The 19,803-nt window shown below is 36.7% G+C and overlaps 1 protein-coding gene across 1 annotated transcript in view; it reads right to left on the minus strand.

Moving 5' to 3' along the window:
• LMBRD1 (LMBR1 domain containing 1) overlaps positions 1 to 19,509 on the minus strand; it is a 109,211-nt gene extending 89,702 nt beyond the window's left edge. Inside the window, exons 1-3 of the mRNA XM_025991127.2 lie at positions 18,921 to 19,509; positions 11,452 to 11,628; positions 3,517 to 3,577 (exon numbers count right to left, since the gene is read on the minus strand). Of these exons, the coding sequence (XP_025846912.1) occupies positions 3,517 to 3,577; positions 11,452 to 11,628; positions 18,921 to 18,998 (316 nt within the window). The 5' untranslated portion in view covers positions 18,999 to 19,509. The remainder of the gene's footprint in view (positions 1 to 3,516; positions 3,578 to 11,451; positions 11,629 to 18,920) is intronic.
• Between the last annotated feature and the right edge of the window lie 294 nt (positions 19,510 to 19,803).

Genomic DNA, 19,803 nt, shown 5'->3' on the forward strand with positions numbered 1-19,803 from the left:
CTGGGAGGAGTACAACATCCTTGGATGAAGGGGTCTCCTTCTAGGTATAGGGTCCCTATGAGTACCAGACAAAAGGGCAGAAAATTTTACTCTTTCAGCGTTCAGTAAGATCCAAGAACCTGTATTTCCCATGAAGTCAGTATGAGGTAATTAAGGACTGTTAATAATCATTTTAGCAGCTGGGGAAGAACCAGTAGGTAGAAGAAGCAGTTGGCCTGACTTCTACAAATTTTCCAGACACACACACACACACACACACACACACACACACACAAAAGTTCAATTAATATAACAGAAGGATCTCAAAAATGTGTTTTCCAGACCCTGATTTGCAGGGATTAGAGAGTACCCAAAACAAGAAAACTATTTTCATAATAATATCAAAATGTTGTTAGCCTTTCCACCAACAGTTATGTTTGTCACCATCAAGCACTCACTAGTGGGGAGCACTTTTATTCAGGAAACTCCCTTTTGTAGTAATGATTCTATTAGATGTCTACTTTTAATACACACTTTTAAAAATTTCTGTGAGAAGGGAAGTACTCATGAACCACACTTGTGAGACACACTGTGCTATTTTACTTATGAGCTACACTAGTCACTTTCCTTCAAAGAACACCATTTTTTACTTGAAAGAACAACTGACAGACCAGCAGTAATTATCTACCCTTGAGTATTAGAGGGACTTTTCCAAAAACTGAATAAAGTGACCCTTTACTTCAAAGAAAAAAAATGACAGTATTTGCTGCCAATGATAAAACCTAAGCTTTCAAAAGAAAATTAGGATTTTTGGAAAACTAGAATCCACCACCCTGAATCTTACTTCTTCCCTATAGATAAACATGTTTCTGAAAAGAGCAGTGTTGACACTAAAAGAAGAGAGAATTCATTAATGGAAATCAGAATCTCTCTGGATGGACTCTAGCATTCTGTATTATTTAAAAGGTCCCAGATGATATTTGGAGCTGCCCTGGGGGTTCAGTGCTGCTAAGCATTCTCACAGGAAACATCCCAAGGACTATTTATTATAAGGCAGCTCACTTAATGCTACAAAGCTCCAGCTTAGGAAATAAAATCCACTTTAGGCTATGCCACTCACTAACAAGGTGATCTTTATTATCTCTAAATATCAATTTCTCCATCTGTAAAACATAAAATATATTCCCCAAAAAATGACACTCCTGAAAATTAAGTAAAATGTTGAAGGTGAAAGTCTTCTACAGTTTTTGGCAAGGTTAGACAATGAAAACGTGTTGATGTTAGGAGAGATTGGATGAACTATAGAATCTCATAGAGGGGATGTATAAAAATGGTGCTTTCAATTATCTGGAGTCTGTTTTGTTCTCAGCATCCAGGAGGAGATAGCTAACAGGCAGTTAGATAATATCTAACATTTCTAGGAAAACACCTGGGCTTGAAGATAGTAACTGTTTCAGAAGCTATATATCCTTTTAGGCTCCTGACGATAGGTCACCATTCTAAGACAAAGTTAAAGGCCTATTATCCACAGTTAAAGTGGATATGACTGTCATCTTTATAACAACCACCATTAATATTATTGAATTAAATCTTGCTTTGAATCCATAGTCATCGAGAAGTTTTCTATCATTATTTGGCTTCTTATGCAAATTCCTTCCTTATATGAGTATCTCAACCATCCTATCCCAAGGTAGTTATATTTCTAACAACTCAACTTCTGCAGAAAATCAAACCCTAATACCTAGGTCATCTACTGTTTGTAATGATTAACTTATCTCCTATGCATTTAATATACTAGAGACATACTATCCTTAGGAGAATTGAAAAAAAATACTCACTAAAATCATTTTGGTAGACTTAATTCTCTACATGAAACAAGTGGAAGGGCTGCATAAATTAATATTTCTGTTTATAAGTCTTTGTAACCTTGGTTACAATGGATTAATCCAACAGCCTCTAGGTTCAATGATAAGATATGGCTCATGGACCTGGACTGCACCAAGATAAAAGCTACCTTATCTTTTCACATGTTCTACAGCACAAATACTCTTTAATGTCACATAGGAGAGAGGCTCACTTCCCGTAAAATTGTTTTTGAAGTGATTTATATCCTCCCAAAATTTGTATTGAAAGGCAACATTATGTGTAATATAGCACCATTTCAAAGGTTTTAACTTAAGAAGTCAAATTTATATTTTAAAATATAAATATAATGTATGCATCAGAAATAATGAATTCTACATTAAAATGTAGTAATTATCTACCCTTGAGTATTAGAGGGACTTTTCCAAAAATTAATAAAGTGACCCTTTACTTCAAAGAAAAAAAAGTGACAGTATTTGCTGCCAATGATAAAACCTAAGCTTTCAAAAGAAAATTAGGATTTTTGGAAAACTTGAATCCACCACCCTGAATCTTATTTATGTGTAATATAGCACCATTTCAAAGGTTTTAACTTAAGAAGTCAAATTTATATTTTAAAATATAAATATAATGTATTCATCAGAAATAATGAATTCTACATTAAAATACCACAAAATATTTCTAAAATATACACCAAAGGGATAGAATTTCATGGGTTCTGTAGATTTCAGATCAAGAGAAAAGGCAGTGTCAGAGCAGCTAAATGAAAATTCAATGAAACCCTTGAAAAAATTATCCCAAGAAATTCTATAAGCTGTTTTTTCAGTTTTCAATTTAGTGTCCTACTGAAATCTTATTCAACATCTTGATCAACTGCTGAAAAAAAAAAATCACATCCCTTTCTTAACTCAGTACTTAGACATTTTTTTTTAGATTTATTTATTTTATTTTTACTTTAGGGAGAGAGAGCATGTGTGTGTGCATGCCCATGTGCCCGTAAGCAGGGGGGAAGGGGGGAGAGGGAGAGAGAGAATCCAAGCAGGCTCCCTGCTGAGAGCGGAGCCTCACATGACTGGATCCCAGGACCCTGAGATCATAACCTGAGCCAAAACCAAGAGTCTAATACTTAACTGAGTCACCAAGCCGCCCCAGCACCTACACACTTTTATAAAAACACAAGTTGTATGTGTATATTTAAAGAGAAAAACTGGGAAACTAATTATAAAGCTTTAATAATTGAACACTGGGGAAGGAAGAGAGAGGGAAGGCCCAATCAATCAGAATCCCTTAAAGTGGCTCTGTACAGTACAATAAAGCTGATGTTACAAACTCCCTGGAATGCCCTCTACTAGTGTCAATACTTAGAAAAAATGTCTAGAAAACTGAGATTTTTAAAGTCAAGACTGCATACTGGTAATGTAGACAAAGGAAGAGACTTGGGATTTAAAGTAACTTGACTGAAACTCCAAAAAGACATATTACAAGTGAACCTAAATAAAGCAAAATAGGTTAAAAGTTTCTGGATTATGAGAATGAATACTGTATTACTTACTCCTGGTGTTGAAGCAGTAATCACAAATGTGATATCAAAATTAAATGTTTATACATAGCTTAATTCTATATCTTGGTTATGAAAGGAAATGAAACTGAGGAAATGAAACTGAAAATACTTACTATAGTAACCATATAACACAGTGTCCTCGATCTGTCTGCTGACATTAGCATTGGCCCAGTCCTATAATAAAAAGGAAATAACAGCAATATTAACAAAACATCCATTTGTTTAACAGTTATGATTAAGTTTTAATATGACTGAATTTCACTTATAAATCTACAACCCAACCAAGTATGATCAGTGCCTTCAATAACTGAGAAACAGATACAGACACACACACTTCAATAGGTAAATACTGAGATAAGATGGCAATACAGTTCTAGGGAAACACATAAGCAGATACACCTAACTTGGCCTGAAGATCAGAGATGGCTTCCTAAAATGACTCGAAACTGAAAAATGAAGGAAGAAAGGTTATACTCAGAGAAAAGGAGAAAAAACAATAGGAAGGATAGAAAAGAGAAGGAACATATACGAAAGTCTAAAAAAACTGCAAGAAGATATGTATAGATTTATTAGAGCTTTTGGAAAAGAAAAAGCAGGTGGAACAACCGAAGGAAGGACACAGGTTTAAGGAAGTTATGAGTCATGCTAGGTATTTTGGACTCTGTCCTAAGGGCACCAGAAAATTGTGATGAGTTTTTATACAGAGAGTGAAATATGATTTGTATTTTAGAAAGAAGATATTTGAGTACACTACATATATATTTTTTAGTACAATATATTTTTTAAAAATACCTAAGAGTCAATCTAAACTCCTTTGCACTCATCCCACACAAGTATTCTTTAGATTAGTAATTTAAATGTAGTAATTTAACTACAAATATAATTCATATTAATAAAAATATAAAAAATATAATTCAAATTAGTCTTTTCAAATAAAAAAAATCTGTACACTAATGAATCAGAACTGAGGTATAAATGGCAAGTCTTTTTACCAAATGTCCTATGCTTAAGCATATGAAAAATTAAACCTGGAGAGTCCAAGTGACTACTACTATTAAATAATAAGGCTTAAATTAGTATCCAGATCATTTCTTTTCTATAAATACTTTAAGAGCTCAAGGCAATATCAACATCCCACTACACTGGCACTGAAGGAAGAATAGCAACATTTAAATCTCAAATAATTAGGTTTTCCTTTTTTTCATCTATACACACCTCTAGCAATGAACATCTATGAATTTCTTACTGACAAATTCCTCAAAGAACAAAATTGTGGAATATCCAAATTTAGCACTATAAGCAAAACCTTGACAAAGAACAATAAAAATTGTATTTTTCCAATAGCAATAAAGACTATAAGAAACTTAATAGGCTAAATAAAAATTTTATGTTAACTACATAAAGAAAACTAACTTATAGAATATTAAAAATCTAAATAAATGGAAAGAAACATGCACCTACATGAAAAGACTATAAACACCAAATCCCTAAAAATTAATCTATAAAAACTATATATACTGTCAATCCAAATCCTAATATACTAGGAAGTAGAGTATTTTTGACATGCTGATTATAAAAATCATCTGAAAAACATATAGGCAAGAGCTAAGAAATTTTCTGAAAAAGACCAACAATGAGGAATTTACCCAATTACTAGATTTTATTAATAAAACATGAACATCTACTACCTTTTATTTACCTAAGTGGCAAAATTTAAAATACATTATTAATGGCAAACTTGGAGGAAAAGTCATCTCCTACATAGTAAGAAAAATAGTCGATGATACAGACATTCTTTTTTGGAATCTATCCTAAAAAGAGTCACACAAATCAGCACAGATATCAGTACACACCTAAGTTTTAAAGATAAGTAGTAGTACTGTGTAATGAATGACCTCAAGAGGTCTTACTGGGTTGCATGACAAGCTACCAAAAGGGGGCCTCCTCTTCCCATTCAGTAGAAGAGCTGCACCCCATCTCTATTATAGTACTACAGGGCCCCGAAGACTCTAGGTGCTCAGCAACTGGAATGTCCAATGTTCATGTCACAGACAGCTTGTATTTAAATAAGTTCACAATACTTGGCACCGAAGTCTCTAGTGTTTACCTATCTGCAAGGCCACTCTTCTTGCCTTAGAAGAAGGGAGAACAAAAAAGGATAGCGGTACCTCTGCTGAAGCACCTGCACTTTGGGAAAGCTCACCTTTTTACAGAATGTCAAGTATATTAGAACCTGTGCACTTGCTGACCCTTATCCTTATAAATTCCAGCCTACACCAAATAATGTTTATTGATTTTTCACTCAAGACCTCCTTATCCAACAATATGCAGTACAGTATTGTTAAAAAAAATTAAAAACAGTAAGAATTAGAAACAATCTAAATGCCTGAGGAAAAACTGTACAGACATTAAAAACAATGAAATCTGTCTAACCTGGTATATATAGATATCCATGAGGTTCTTTTAAGTGGGGGGAGGTACACAGAATGAATTCCAACTAATAGTTTTAACACATGCAATCTTTGTCTAAAAAATGAGATACCAAAAAAAATGGAACAGTGCTTTTACCACATGGGAATTGCAAAGCACTGGGAATAATTCTGTGCAATGATTGGAAATTTTTTCATCAATGATTCAAGTATCCAAATGGATATGCACATAATCAAAACTTTAATTCCTAACAGTTTTAGTTACTGTTTATACACAAAATGGAATTTTAAAAAGATTTTTAAATCTTGAAGATCTTGGATAATTCACCTATCCCTATACAAACTCCCTTCCAATTTCCAAAATAATCCCACAAAGTATTAATGAACCCACTGAGAATACTTAAAAGTTAAACTTTAAAATTAACTAAGACCCCAATCCCAGAAAAAAGTTGAAAGAAGAAAGTATGTAGGTAATTTAAAGCCAAAGATACACTGACATTTAGAAACTTTTACCCAAAAAAAAAAAAAAACTTTTACCCTGAAAAGCTCTTTTATTTAACCAAATCTTATAACAAGAAAATATTAATGTTACTATTTTGAGGCTAAAAATATGTGTAATATATACAACATCATTCAAGTACTATTAGTGCATTTGGCTTTTATACCCTGTCTTGTCTTTAAGGTATATACTGTCAAAAAAGCTTAGTTTATGAAACCTTCCTTCTTTTACATTTTGAAAACCACTATGCCCTTGCTATGTTTCATAGATCACAGCCTCCCAAAGTAGAGACCAAAAGAAACCAGAGTCATTTAAGACCTAAAGAACTGGAATACTGAAGAATATTAAATTACATTTCAGATGAAAGAAAATGAATATAAATTCCATAGACGAAAGAAGTAGTAGGTCACGTATGTAAAATTTCCTTTCCTATTCCTCAAGATGACGTTTGGAAATGTTCAGCCCAAAGCAAAAGTATTCAACTATCCTCAATTTTCACTGATATTCTCACCTTAGACCAGTGGCTTTCATTCATGGGTGACTCTGTCCCTTATGGAACATTTGGCAATGGAGACCCAGGAATTCTGGAGAGTGTCAGTGTACTACTTACTGGCACTTGTGGGAGGAAGCAAAGATCTGCTGTCTACAACGCACAGTACAATCCTCACAATAAAGATTAACCAGCACAAAATGTCAATGCTTCAGAAACACTGACTCTGAGGTCCCTAAAATAACTTGGGAGTCAAAAGATAGGAATTCCTCAACTTACTACCAAATCTAAAACTTACCCCTATCTGTATTTAAATATTAGTCCTTCCTTCTGCCAAGTACCTATACTCCTACTTATGGCCAGTTCTTTCACATTAAGACCCCCAACCCCTTTGCTTTCTCAAAGACATTGGCTTGCAATAGTATCCTCTCTTCCCTCTAAAAATTTCTCCTACTCCACTGAATCCTAAAATATAAACCCTAGTAACTTCCATTAAGCACAGAGATATACACAGAATCACCTTAAATAAAAATACTTCCCTTGACCCCACGTCTTACTTCCTTAGGAAAACAAAAGTTCTTGAAAAGTTTTTAGCATTCCCTATCAATGTTTCCTCATCTCCCTGTCCACGGTTAACCCACTCCAACCTAACCAGCCAAATGCTCCACTGAAACTACATTGCTCTTTGGTCACCACTGACCAAAGCCAGCAATCACTTCTCTATCCTTCTCACTACACCTCTCACCAACTCTTCCAACTCCCTACTTGACAGCTCCATTTGTGTGTGTGTGTGTGTGTGTACACACACACACACACACACACAAATAGACAATATTGAAGGTAATTTGCCCAAACTACAGCTCTTTTAACACGACTTAAAAGTCATAAACAATCTGGATCCCATCTTTCCTTTCCATCTCAGCTGGTACCAAAGTACAACCCCTAACACCACACTTGAGCCAAACAGGCCAAACTCATCTCTAAGAGCTTCTGTATTTGTTGTTCCCTTTCCCTAAAGGCTTTCATCTCTGGCTCTTCCTCTGACTGGCTCTCCCTTGTCCAGGCTTCATCTCAAGTAATCTGTTTCAGCGATTTGGCCTTCCTATGTCCCTATCTGAATTACCTACGACTTAGACTTTCACATCAATGTTATAGCTCCTCATAGAATGTATCACTACAAAGTCAGTCTGTTTTATTTGTTTATTGTTGGCCAGATCTTACAGAATATAAGCCCCATGAAAACAGCAACCTCATTTGTTTTATTAATCTCCAGCACTCATGGGTGTCAAGTACATACTACATACTTAATAAGTATTAAGCAAATAAATATATTTAAGGTGCAGTGAAAAATACGCAGTTCTAAAACACAATTTGAGAGTACTAATGAGGCAGTACTGGAGAGTTAAACCCAGACATCTAATAACAGGCCATGAAGAGAGATTAATCATTGGAGAAAGGGAGCAAGATATGAACATTTTAGCTACCAAAACACTAAATGTTCCAATGCCATATCTTAACTATTAATTTTTTAGAACAATTCTTACACACTGTATACAATAAAAAATATTTTTTAAAGTTAGTGCCAATTTCTGATTTTTTTGTGATTGGCACATTTTGTGTATACCATTATCCAAAGTTACTGGCCAACTATATAAGACACTAACGGAATACTTACAACTATTCTTTAAGGTTTGTTTGTTTGTTTTAATCTGAAAAGTTAATTGTTTTGCAAAAGAACTAGAAACAAATTATCTGGCTAAAATTATTCATAGTGCCATGTGTAGAAGAAGAAGGAAAAAAAAAAAAAAACAATGGAAACTCAGGCATTATTACAATATACCCCTGCCATAAGAGGCATAGAAAGCAAGGAAGGTTAACTAAGACAAAACAAAAAAGCACTGTTTACGACCCGCTCACAGAAAAGCTTAGGCACCTTCTGTTCACAATCATGACATTTGCATTTCCAAATAATTATACCTTATAAACAGTAAGACTGAGGGGGGAGGGCACTTGATGGGATGAGTACTGGGTGTTATACTATATGTTAGCAAATTGAATTCCAATAAAATAATACACAAAAATTAATTAATTAATTAATTAATAATAAAAGTAAACAACAAGCCTACACTCATTCAGAGGCTTCAAAATACTTGAGGTGAAAATGGGTAAGGTGAATATATATATTCATTTAAGAATAAATGCACATCAGAAAAATTAAGATAAAATATAATTCATTATAGAAAAGTTTGAACTTGTACATTTCTCCTAAATAATAAAGAAGGATAGAACAGATTAAAATCATTATGCCAAACTTTTACTCTAATATGGCTGAACTTAAAATTGTGGCATGAAGTCTGAAGAACTCTTAAATACTTGCACTTGTCTTTCTTTCACTAAACACCTCAAGAAGTTTCATCAGAACTCTTTGGAGAAATATTTTCTACAATTTATTCAGGAAAAGGTTTTTTTTAAGTCTTTTCAGTTCTACTTTTAAGCATTAGCACAGGCATTCTTCAAATGAAAACTACGAATTTCACCAGTCCCCCAGCCTTCCACCTCAAAAAGCAAAGAGAAAGAGAGAAAGGGAAGCAAAGAATGTTTCAAGATACCAAGAAAAAAGTCTCAAAGTACTGAGGGTAAAAACTAATACATTATCTAAGCTCTGAGGTAACTAAAAATAGAACAAAATAGAGACAAGTAAATGCAAAGTAGTAAAAAGAGAACAGATAATTACTGAATAAATAATCTGATAATCAAAGAAAGAAGTTAGTAAAAATAGAGGAAAAACATGAACATTTTTCTCTCATAATTACTGGTGCCACATTTACACATAACAAATATAAAATAAGCACATTAAATAGGGTTATACATTTTCTTCTCTTAGGAAACATTTAATAAAACAAGTACCCTAAGTTTTTATAGGTTATAGTCTTGCTTTTGTAGGAGGGTGTATTCTCAGTCTTGCTCAAATAGGTAGAATGCATCTCACAAATTAAAAAACAAAAACTAATACCGAGTAACTACTAATTTAAGCATAGTCCCAGAAAACTAACTACATATTCTAAGAGAAGGTTCAAAACTTCATGAAAATACTTTAGAAATTTCAAGATGGAAACATATCTCCACAAAATCTAAACAAACCAAATATTCTAAATTCAAAAAATTAAAAAATTAAAAAATGTCCTATTCAATCAATAATTATAAGGGATACTACTTCCATGCGAGATATCTATCTACCTCTATACCTATATAGTACTCACTGAGAATACATATATAATATAGCGAACAAAGAGCTCTTGAAGCCAGACTGCAGAGTTTCAGATCTCAGCTACAGCACCCATAAGCTGTAGGACCTTAAACAGGTTACTTCACCTCTCCAGACTTTGGTTTCTTGCCCATAAAAACATGGATAATACTATACCTCACAGGGTTGTTTAGGAGGTTAAAGAGAGTTCATATATACATTAACCATTGAAAATAGGATCTAACACAGTAAATATTCAATAGATGTTAATTACTATCTTCATACAGCACTTAGCACATGCTAAGCACTCAATTAACACTTGCTAAATAAATGAGTGGGGTACCTAGGTAGCTCAGTTGGTTAGGTATCTCACTTTGGTTCAGGTCATGATCATAAGATCCTGGGATCAAGCCTCACATGGCTGTTTGGGCTCTGTGCTCTGTGGGGAGTCTGCTTGTCCCTTTCCCTCTGCCCCTCTCCCACTTGTGTTCTCCAGCATGCTTCCTCTCAAATAAATATATAAAATCTTTAAATAAATAACCTACATAAATAACTAGTTTTCACACCAATCATAATATATCTAAACCTAACTACAAAAACATTTTCAAATTATTTAAGTCCAGTTGGCTCAATCCAGGAACTTATTCTGAAAGCATGTAATATTGAGTTAACTGAAATATTTCATTCAAATATTTAATTATCTACTGTGTGCTAAACACTTGAGATACAACAATAAATAAGACACAGCTCCTGCCTCAAGAAGCTTACACTATTAAGAAACTTAAAAATAATTTATATAATTGAAAACAGACCTTCCAGTCCAATACCCTTCTTTTTAAAAATGAAGAACCTGAAGTTCAGAAAACTTAACTAATTTGGCCAAAGACACAGCCTAGATAGTAATGAGTCAAGACTAGAAAGCAGGTCTTATAACTTCCAGCTAGCTTAGTGGTCTTTTCCATAAACTGTACGGACTCAAAGTACTTAATACAAAACAGACTGAGATTCTGATCCACCACTAACAAAAGCCCTGCTAAATTATTTATTTACTGCATTAATGTAAATCAACTCAAACTTTAAGGGAGCTATAAGAGACACAAAAATAAAACCTATTTCAATTACTTAATATATTTTCAGATAAACAAAAGGGATTCTTCACATTTGAAGGGCTCCCAAATTAACAGTTCTTAAGTCAATTAACAGCTTGTTTCTTCTAGTTTTCGATGGCGGTTGTCCCATTCTCAGCCTCTATGCTGCATTTCCACTCTCATTTATTCCCCAGAGACCACAATAAAAAGCACAATATATACTGGACTGCTAAACTTAAAACACTTAATTACCAAGAACTTGAAGGAAAAAGAAATCACAAAGCATGACAGTAATTACCTTAAATGTACCATTTTGGTTTTTCATGTAAGAAACCAAAAATATATCCACTGGTAGAAGTGCTGATGTGATAAGTGCAATCGCCAGAGAAAAAATTGCTGTTATGGTGGAGACAACTTCACTTTCCCGCTGACTTTGGTATTTACGAACATATATCCAACAGAATGCCAAAATTGCCTGAAAGAAGACAAAAATGTTTTGTTATTGCTCTATGTATTCTTTAACACAGATGTTAGTATAAGTTTAAGTTTCCAATGGGAAACTATGTCAAACAAAGGTTCTTTTAGATGTGTATGAAAGGTCCACTACTTCTTATAAGCTTATTCAAGATTTATAATTTTCAAAGCCTATTCACGAATGCAGTACAATCTCACTTAGGTGCAGAGACACACAAAAAAACAAGTTTTGTTAACTGTCCTCAATTATATATATCCTCACTGAACACACTGCAAACATTAATGGTTTCACATATCACCACAGTCATTATTAGTTTTGAATACTTTCTATTTATATATTTCTCCAACCTAATAAAATATAACTTGAACTGAAATTAGCCCCATTATGACAGTTCAAGAATTCAGCTAAAGATTAACTGCCAATAATCACCATGCAATTCACAAATTATACTATAATTCCAATTTTAAAGGGCATTAAACAAAGAAAACATTTAAAATGAGTACAGGTGCATCGCAAGGAACTTTCCAGTGATAAAAGTACACCCAGAGGTACTGACGATGGCATCTCTAATCCACCAGGTACTTTTTTTAAATAAAGATTTTATTTATTTATTCATGAGAGACATAAAGAGAGAGGCTGAGACATAGGCAGAGGGAGAAGTAGGCTCCCTGCAAGGAGCCCGATGTGGGATGGTGATCCCAGATCCCAGAATCATGCCCTGAGCCAAAGGCAGATGCTCAACTGCTGAGCAACCTAGGTGTCCCTTCCACCAAGTATTCTTAATAGTTACCAATGCCTTTCTAATGACTGACATAGAATACAGAACTTTACTCACAGTTCTCCAACCTTAGGTAGTATCAGAATCATCTGGAGGGCTTGTTAACAGTACAGAATGGCCCCCACCCCCAGTTTCAGATTCAGAGTAGACTGGGCCCAGAAAATCTGTATTTGTAACAAGTTCCCAGGTGAGGCTGCTACTGGTCCAGAACTATGAGAAACTCTGCTCTACTCAAATTTAGGAAAATGCAGATAGGTACTAAATCAGTGATTCTCAGCCTAGACTGTGTCAAAATCACCTGGGCAGTTTTTAAATACCCTTATGCTGTCCCCACAAACCAATTCAATCAGAGTGAGGCTCCTCCCGGCAACAGCACTTTTAAAAAAGCTGAGGGGTGAAAAAAACTAAACTAAAATACCATATATTTGTTTTTATAATTTGTGTTCTGCTTTTTTCCAATCTATTTTGTCTATTTCAATGTCACTATTCTACAGTTTTAATTATTTTGCCTTTACAAAAACAGTATTTTTTTTGCATTGACTTCATTTTTCATTCTAAACCCTTATTCTCCCAAATGAGTCTTAAAATCAGCTAGTCTAGTTCAATGAAAAATCATGAGAAAGGATCCCTGGGTGGCGCAGTGGTTTAGCGCCTGCCTTTGGCCCAGGGCACGATCCTGGAGACCCGGGATCGAATCCCACGTCGGGCTCCCGGTGCATGGAGCCTGCTTATGTCTCTGCCTCTCTCTCTCTCTGTGTGTGACTATCATAAATAAATTAAAAAAAATTTAAAAAAAATCATGAGAATATTTTAATTGGCATAGCAACAAATTAATGAATTAATTTGGAGGAGAGATTATACCTTTATAAAATTGAGACCTCTCTCTAATCATTTAGGTGTTATCTTAAGTTCTACAATGTTTACAATTTTAAGAAAGATCTAGGCTATCTTCATAGTTTTTTTCTTAGGTATTTCGTGCTTTTCATTGATGATAGATTTTTTCATAACGTTTTCTACTTAGTTTTTGCAGATATTTGAGAAATCTAATAAAGTTTTATTGAGGTATAGTTCACATACAATAGAATGAGCACCTATTTTAGTGAACATTTCAGTGAGTTTTGAGAAATTTATATACACATGTAACCACCAGCACAACTGAGATGCCAAATATTTTCATTAACCCTACAAAAATTTTCTTTACTCCCCCCAGTTAATTCCACATGAGCCATAGGCAATTCACAATCTACTTTCTGTCACAATGGACTCAATTTTTTAGAGTTTTAAGTAAATGTAGTTATATAACATGTACTGTTTCCTTTCTGGCTTCATTTGGTCAGCGAGTTGTTTTTGAGATGCATCCATATTATCCATTCCATTTTATTGCAGAGTAGTATTTCATTGTATGAATATACTACTAACTATTCACTTCTTGATGGATGTTTAGATTGTTTCCAGTTCAGCCATTATAAATAAAGTTGTATGAACTTTTGCATTCAAATTAATTAATTAATTAATTAATTAAATATAAAATAAAATAAAAATAAAATAAAATAATAAAATAATAAAACAATAAAAAAATAAAATAAAATAAAATAAAATAAAATAAAATAAAATAAAATAAAATAACATAACATAACATAACATAAAATAAAATAAAATAAGGGATCCCTGGGTGGCCCAGTGGTTTTAACACCTGCCTTTAGCCCAGGGTGTGATCCTGGAGTCCCAGGATCAAGTCCCACATCAGGCTCCCTGAGTGGAGCCCTGCTTCTTCCTCTGTCTGCGTCTCTGCCTCTCTCTCTCTGTGTAACTCTCATGAATTAATAAAATAAAATCTTAAAGAAATAAATTAAATAAATAAATAAAAATTAAAAAGCCTGAGGATTCCAATCTGAGCCCAACTTGGGAATCATTGTTGTTTCCTATTTTACTGAACTACAGTTGACATTGACTAATGTTACATTAGTTTCGAGTGTATACCATAGTGATTCCACAACTCTATTCCCTATGCCATGCTCACAAGTATAGCTACCATCTGTCACCATACAACACTATTACAGTGTCCCTGACTCCTATACTGTACCTTTCATCTTCATGTCTTATTCATTCCATAACTGGAAGCCTATACCTCCCACTCCCTTTCACCCATTTTGCTTAACCCTTCCCCTCTGGCTGCCACCAGTTTGTTCCCTGTATTTACAGGTCTGTTTCTGGTTTTTTGTTTTGCTTTTTATATCCCACATGTAAGTGCAATCATATAGTATTTGTCTTTCTGTATCTGATTTATTTCACTCTCTAGGTTCATCCATGTTGTGGCAAATGACAATGGAATATTACTTAGCCATAAGAGAGAACCATTGTTTTAAATAAACTCTATTAAGAGCTCTGAGACAAAGGCATTGTTTTGTCCTTTCACTCTTTTCAACAGATACAACTGTTACTTCCTTTGTGGGTATCCTAGTTCAGGAGCCTGTACTGAACTAATACTACCACCTAATTTGTTTCACAGCTTCCAAATTCCCCTACTACAATCAAGACCTAAGAACAGTTCCACCACTGCAGAAAAATCCCCTTTGCCCTGTATATTGAACCCCTTTCTCTACTCTCCACCCTTGACAACCACTATTATACGTTCTTATAGCTTCTGCCTTTTCCAGAATGTCATAATGTATCTATATAGCATATCGTCTTCTGAGTCTGGCTTCTTTCACTTAGCACAATGCGTTTTAAATCCATCCAAGTTGTTTCATGTAATTCCTTCACATTACTAACATTTCAACTCCTGTCAGAAGAGTAGGAAAAAATAAAGTGAGAACGGAATGTAGACTTTGGAACCCCGATGTTGGAGGGGAAAAAGACCTAGGTTCAAATTCTGGCTATTTACTAATTTATTTTTGTTTGAGGATATTACTTCTGATAAATTTATACTAATGGATTTGTTTTTGTTTTTAGGTGAATTCACAATTATTTAAAACATTCCTCAAATTATTTTGAAGCCACTGGAAGCTGAGCTTAGCATTCTATCCTTAGCAGGACCTGACACAAAGTATTCAACAAATTTTTTGTTGGATTTCAAAAAGGTCTGCATATCTACAAAGTTCAAAGTGATAGGTTTTACTGCAGAGGCATATGTTTGCCAATAGCAGGCAGACAAGTGGGGAAAGGGCAAGCAACCCAGCCAAAAGAGTTAAGCCAAATGATCCTGAATTTTTTGGTCTCAGGATCCCTTTATACTTTTATAATTTTAAAACTGAAAACCCCAAAGAGCTTTTTGTATTTATGTGAGTTAAATCTATCAGTAGTTACTATATTATAAAATAAACCAAAAATCATCATCTATAAAATAGTTAACAAAAATCCTTCATAACAGCTTATAAGGATTAAATAAGATATAAAGAATTTAGCAGTGTCTGGCCACAGTAACTATCAAATAGCAACTGTCATATGAATTGTCATAATATATATCATATGAAACCAAATGTCATGAAATAACATCTTAAGAGCATTTCATAAAAGAAATATATAATTTTGCTAACAATTATAAAGAAAGGTTTAGAACAGGCCCCAGCCCCTCCCAAGAGATTCTAATTTAATTGGTCTAGGCATTAGGATTTTTAAAAACTCCTTAATAGGTTTTGATGAGCAGTCAAGGCTGACAACAGGGGCAGAGGTAGGAATGAAAATAGATAAATGTTTCTTAAACTGATGAGCATATAAACTGCCTGGGATCTTGTTAAACTGCAGATTCTGATTCAGTAGGGCTGGGGTCTTATATTTAATAGTATTTCTAACAAGTTCCCAAGTGACCATTTTGAGTAATAAGAGTAAACTTGCTTTATAGAAATGAAGACTCTTATTTATATAGCAAAGGGAAATGTAATTGAAGATCTTGGGGGACTTAGGTAGAAAGGTTTAGATTTCATAAAAGAAACATATAGTTAGATCACAGGGTTGGAGGACCAAATTTAACCATTTCTCACATGGCAGAAGAAACTAAAGTCCATTCTGTTTCCCCAGGATCACACATGTAGTCAAGCTTACTAGTAGTTCTGATTCTTTAGTAAATTACTGGCAGCAGTTCTCAAAGTGTGAAGTGCTCCAACCCTTAACAGTCTCAGAATCCTTTCTGGGGATTTACAAATTGAAAAGTATGATCATAATACTAAAAAGTCATTTATTTCCCTTTTCACTATGTTGATACTTGCACTCATGCTGCGTAAGTCATTGGTAAAAAACTGGCAAATCAAGCATGAATCAAGACAATGGCAATTTTATTTTTTTCCTGCTGGCAAATTAGGCATGAATCAAGTAGTTGTTCCATTCTTCACCACCACAAAACATCTCAAAAGACTGAATGCACAGCAGACATGAGAATCTAGCTCTCTTCTAATCAGTCAGGAATTAAAGAAATCTGCAGAAAATTAAATAGCCCTTATTACTTATTTTCTTCTACTCCAACATCTAGTTTCAAACTCCTTAATTCCCTTCTCACTTTTTTTCCTGCTGTACTATCACCAATTTCAATGCCTTCCCTTCTTCATCTATCCAAAGTCTACCTCAATTTCGCTTTCTTCCAATATTGTTCTCTATTCTCTAAGGTCCTATTTCATTTATAAAATCATACTTTGTTTTTTAGTACTTAAAATACCTGTGGTTTTTTTTTTTATATACCTATTTTAAGAATTTTTGTGCTCAGGGCGCCTAGGTGGTATAGTTAGTTGGTTAAGTATCCCACTCTTGGTTTCAACTATGGTTCTGATCTCAGTCATTGGATCTCTAGCTGGGCATGGAGATCCATGCATTTCTCTCTCTCTCTCTCTGTGCTATACACCCCTGAAGTAAATAAATAAATCTAAAAAAAAAAAAAAAGAAAGAAAGAAACTTCGTTTTCCCACCTATCTTCAGGCCCCCTTAAAAGACACTGTTTTGTTTGCATCCTCCCACGATTTATTGCACAAATCATATACATTAAGCACTTATTTTTTTTTTAAAGATTTATTTATTTATTTATTCAGAGAGAGCGAGAGAGAGGCAGAGACACAGGCAGAGGGAGAAGCAGGCTCCATGCAGGAAGCCTGACGCGGGACTCGATCCCAGGGCTCCAGGATCACACCCCGGGCTTCAGGCGGCGCTAAACCGCTGCGCCACTGGGGCTGCTCTACATTAAGCACTTATTAACTGATAACTGCCAAAATATTCCCACTAGACTTTGATACTAGTTACATGCTCATTTGTTCTCTTCTAAACCAAATGAATATATGATGGTCTGCAAAAGCCAGTGAACTCAAGTACCGGACTGAATGGGCTTTGAGGACCAGGGACACCTTTTACTGTTTCCATTTTCTCCATCAACAGGAATAAAGTATGCTGTAGTGTAAAGACACTATTATTTTCTGAGAGTGTGGAGGTGAGAACAGATAACTCTCCATAAGTTTTCATATATATATATATATATACTTTTTTTTTTCTTTGTAAAGTTTCAACTGAAACATTTACCAGCAAAAGATACTACTTACTACCCAGGTTGCAGACACTGTAGTGGAATCTAACAAATACCAAGCAGTCTTGATTTCTAAAACCGAAATTAGTGGGTTCTGGGGTTGATTCTGTTTTTGTTTTAGTAAATGCAAAGCAGCAAAATACTTTGGGACACAATGCTACAACCCGACAGGATAAAGACAATGAGCAAAGAGTGAGAATGGGGAGGGGTGGGGAGTGTGGAGAAAAACAAACTCGACCCCCAAATAAAATAAGCTCAAGGGTTTTCATATTAGGCAAGAGTAAAAACTAGGGCATGTGGACTACTGAAGCCCACGTTTTGATCACTGGATAACCAGGAATTAGATGTCTGGGAAAGAAAGCACCTGAGGTCCGACAAGTTGTAGTAGGATACACTCTGATATTGGCAGTAAAGAGGGCTACAGCTCTTCCCTGCACAGGTTTCTACATCTAACAAGAAAGCCTGGGAAGGAACGTGAAACCTGGAAGTCAGAACGAGCACCCCACGTCATCAAGGCAGAATCGCACAATGGGTAGAGAAGGTTGGAGATTCAGGAACCGCAAGGGTAGGGACCGCCGACACACGCATTCAGAGCAGCTCGGAGGCCCCTTCCACCCAGACCCAGGCCAGGGCCGGCCGAACTTGCGCAGGTCGGGCGCTGTGGCCCGCGCCTAGGGGACCCAAGCCCACGTCTCCCTTCTCAACCCCGAGGGTCCCCTCCGTCCCGGCGCCCTCGTCAGGGACAAGGGCAGGAGCGCTGAGAACGGAAACCTGCACCCCTAGCCGCCGTGCGGGAGAGGCCAGCAAGGGCGGCCGGAACCACCGCCTCCTCTCCCCGCGCGGAGCGCAGCCCCCCGCCCGGGGACAGACGGGCCCCCCCGCCACCGTCCAAACTAAACGGGGGGCGGGGCGGGGCGAAGAGGGTGTCCCGGCCCCGAAGGCCAGCTCCAGGGCCGGCCCCTCCCTCTCTTCCACCAGTCCCAACACCGGGGAAACTACGAGCACCTCCCCTACCAGCAGTAAGAGGCCGAATATGCACCAGCCGATCACCAGCTCCGCCGAAGCCGCGCCGGCCGAAGCCGACGCCGCCATCTTCACTTCCGGCCCGGACTCCCGGGGCAGCGGGGGTGGGGAAAGGGGAGGGGGAAAGGGGAAAGAGCGCGCCGGACGCGGCGCCCGAGCACCCTAAAGGTTAAAGGGGCGGAGGGGGCGGAGCAAGTAGTTGCCAAGGAGACCGGCCCTCGAGCGTCCCCTGGCGTGGAGCCGGGCGGGGGCGGGGCGCGCCCGGGACGCCGTGACGTCACCACGCTGCCCGCTCCGGGGCTCCGCGGGCGCTAGGAAGGCTTCGCGCGGTGGCGGTGCGTTGCTGCACCGCAGCCTTCTCGGGGTTAATTGACTTGGGCCTGAGCTGATGGCCTGGAAACGCGAGGAGACTCCACAGGGCCTGGGTTGCGTTTTCCCAGAGATTCGCGCCGACATTAAGGAGCTCCGACTTCCACCTGGAAAGGAAGCCTGGCCCTGGTGTCCTAGGGAATGGGCCCTGTAACTAGCAGAGCCCCCCAGGTCGCCGAACGGCTATGATGAAAAAGTTTGCCTGGTGCCCAGGGACTTTCTGATTGGCCAGCAGTGAGGCCCGGCCTGAGTCACTCGTTGGCCGGATGCTGCCCTATCACATGATGCCGTGGCCTTTCTGTTTAGTTCTACACCTACCTGCGAATTTCAGTAATGACGTTGTGAACACATTGATGGCGAAACTGCAGGCTCTCCTAGAATTCATAAGTTAACAAAGGCGTGCGGTAGGCCCTAGTGAGGCAAAGGGATGGATAGTTCCTGGGATAGCTTGCCTGGGTTCCCTGGAGTGGGGTTACGTAATTTAACCACTAAATGGAAGAAGCGT

Source organism: Vulpes vulpes, chromosome 1 (genome assembly GCF_048418805.1).
Source record: "Vulpes vulpes isolate BD-2025 chromosome 1, VulVul3, whole genome shotgun sequence".
Taxonomy (NCBI): domain Eukaryota; kingdom Metazoa; phylum Chordata; class Mammalia; order Carnivora; family Canidae; genus Vulpes; species Vulpes vulpes.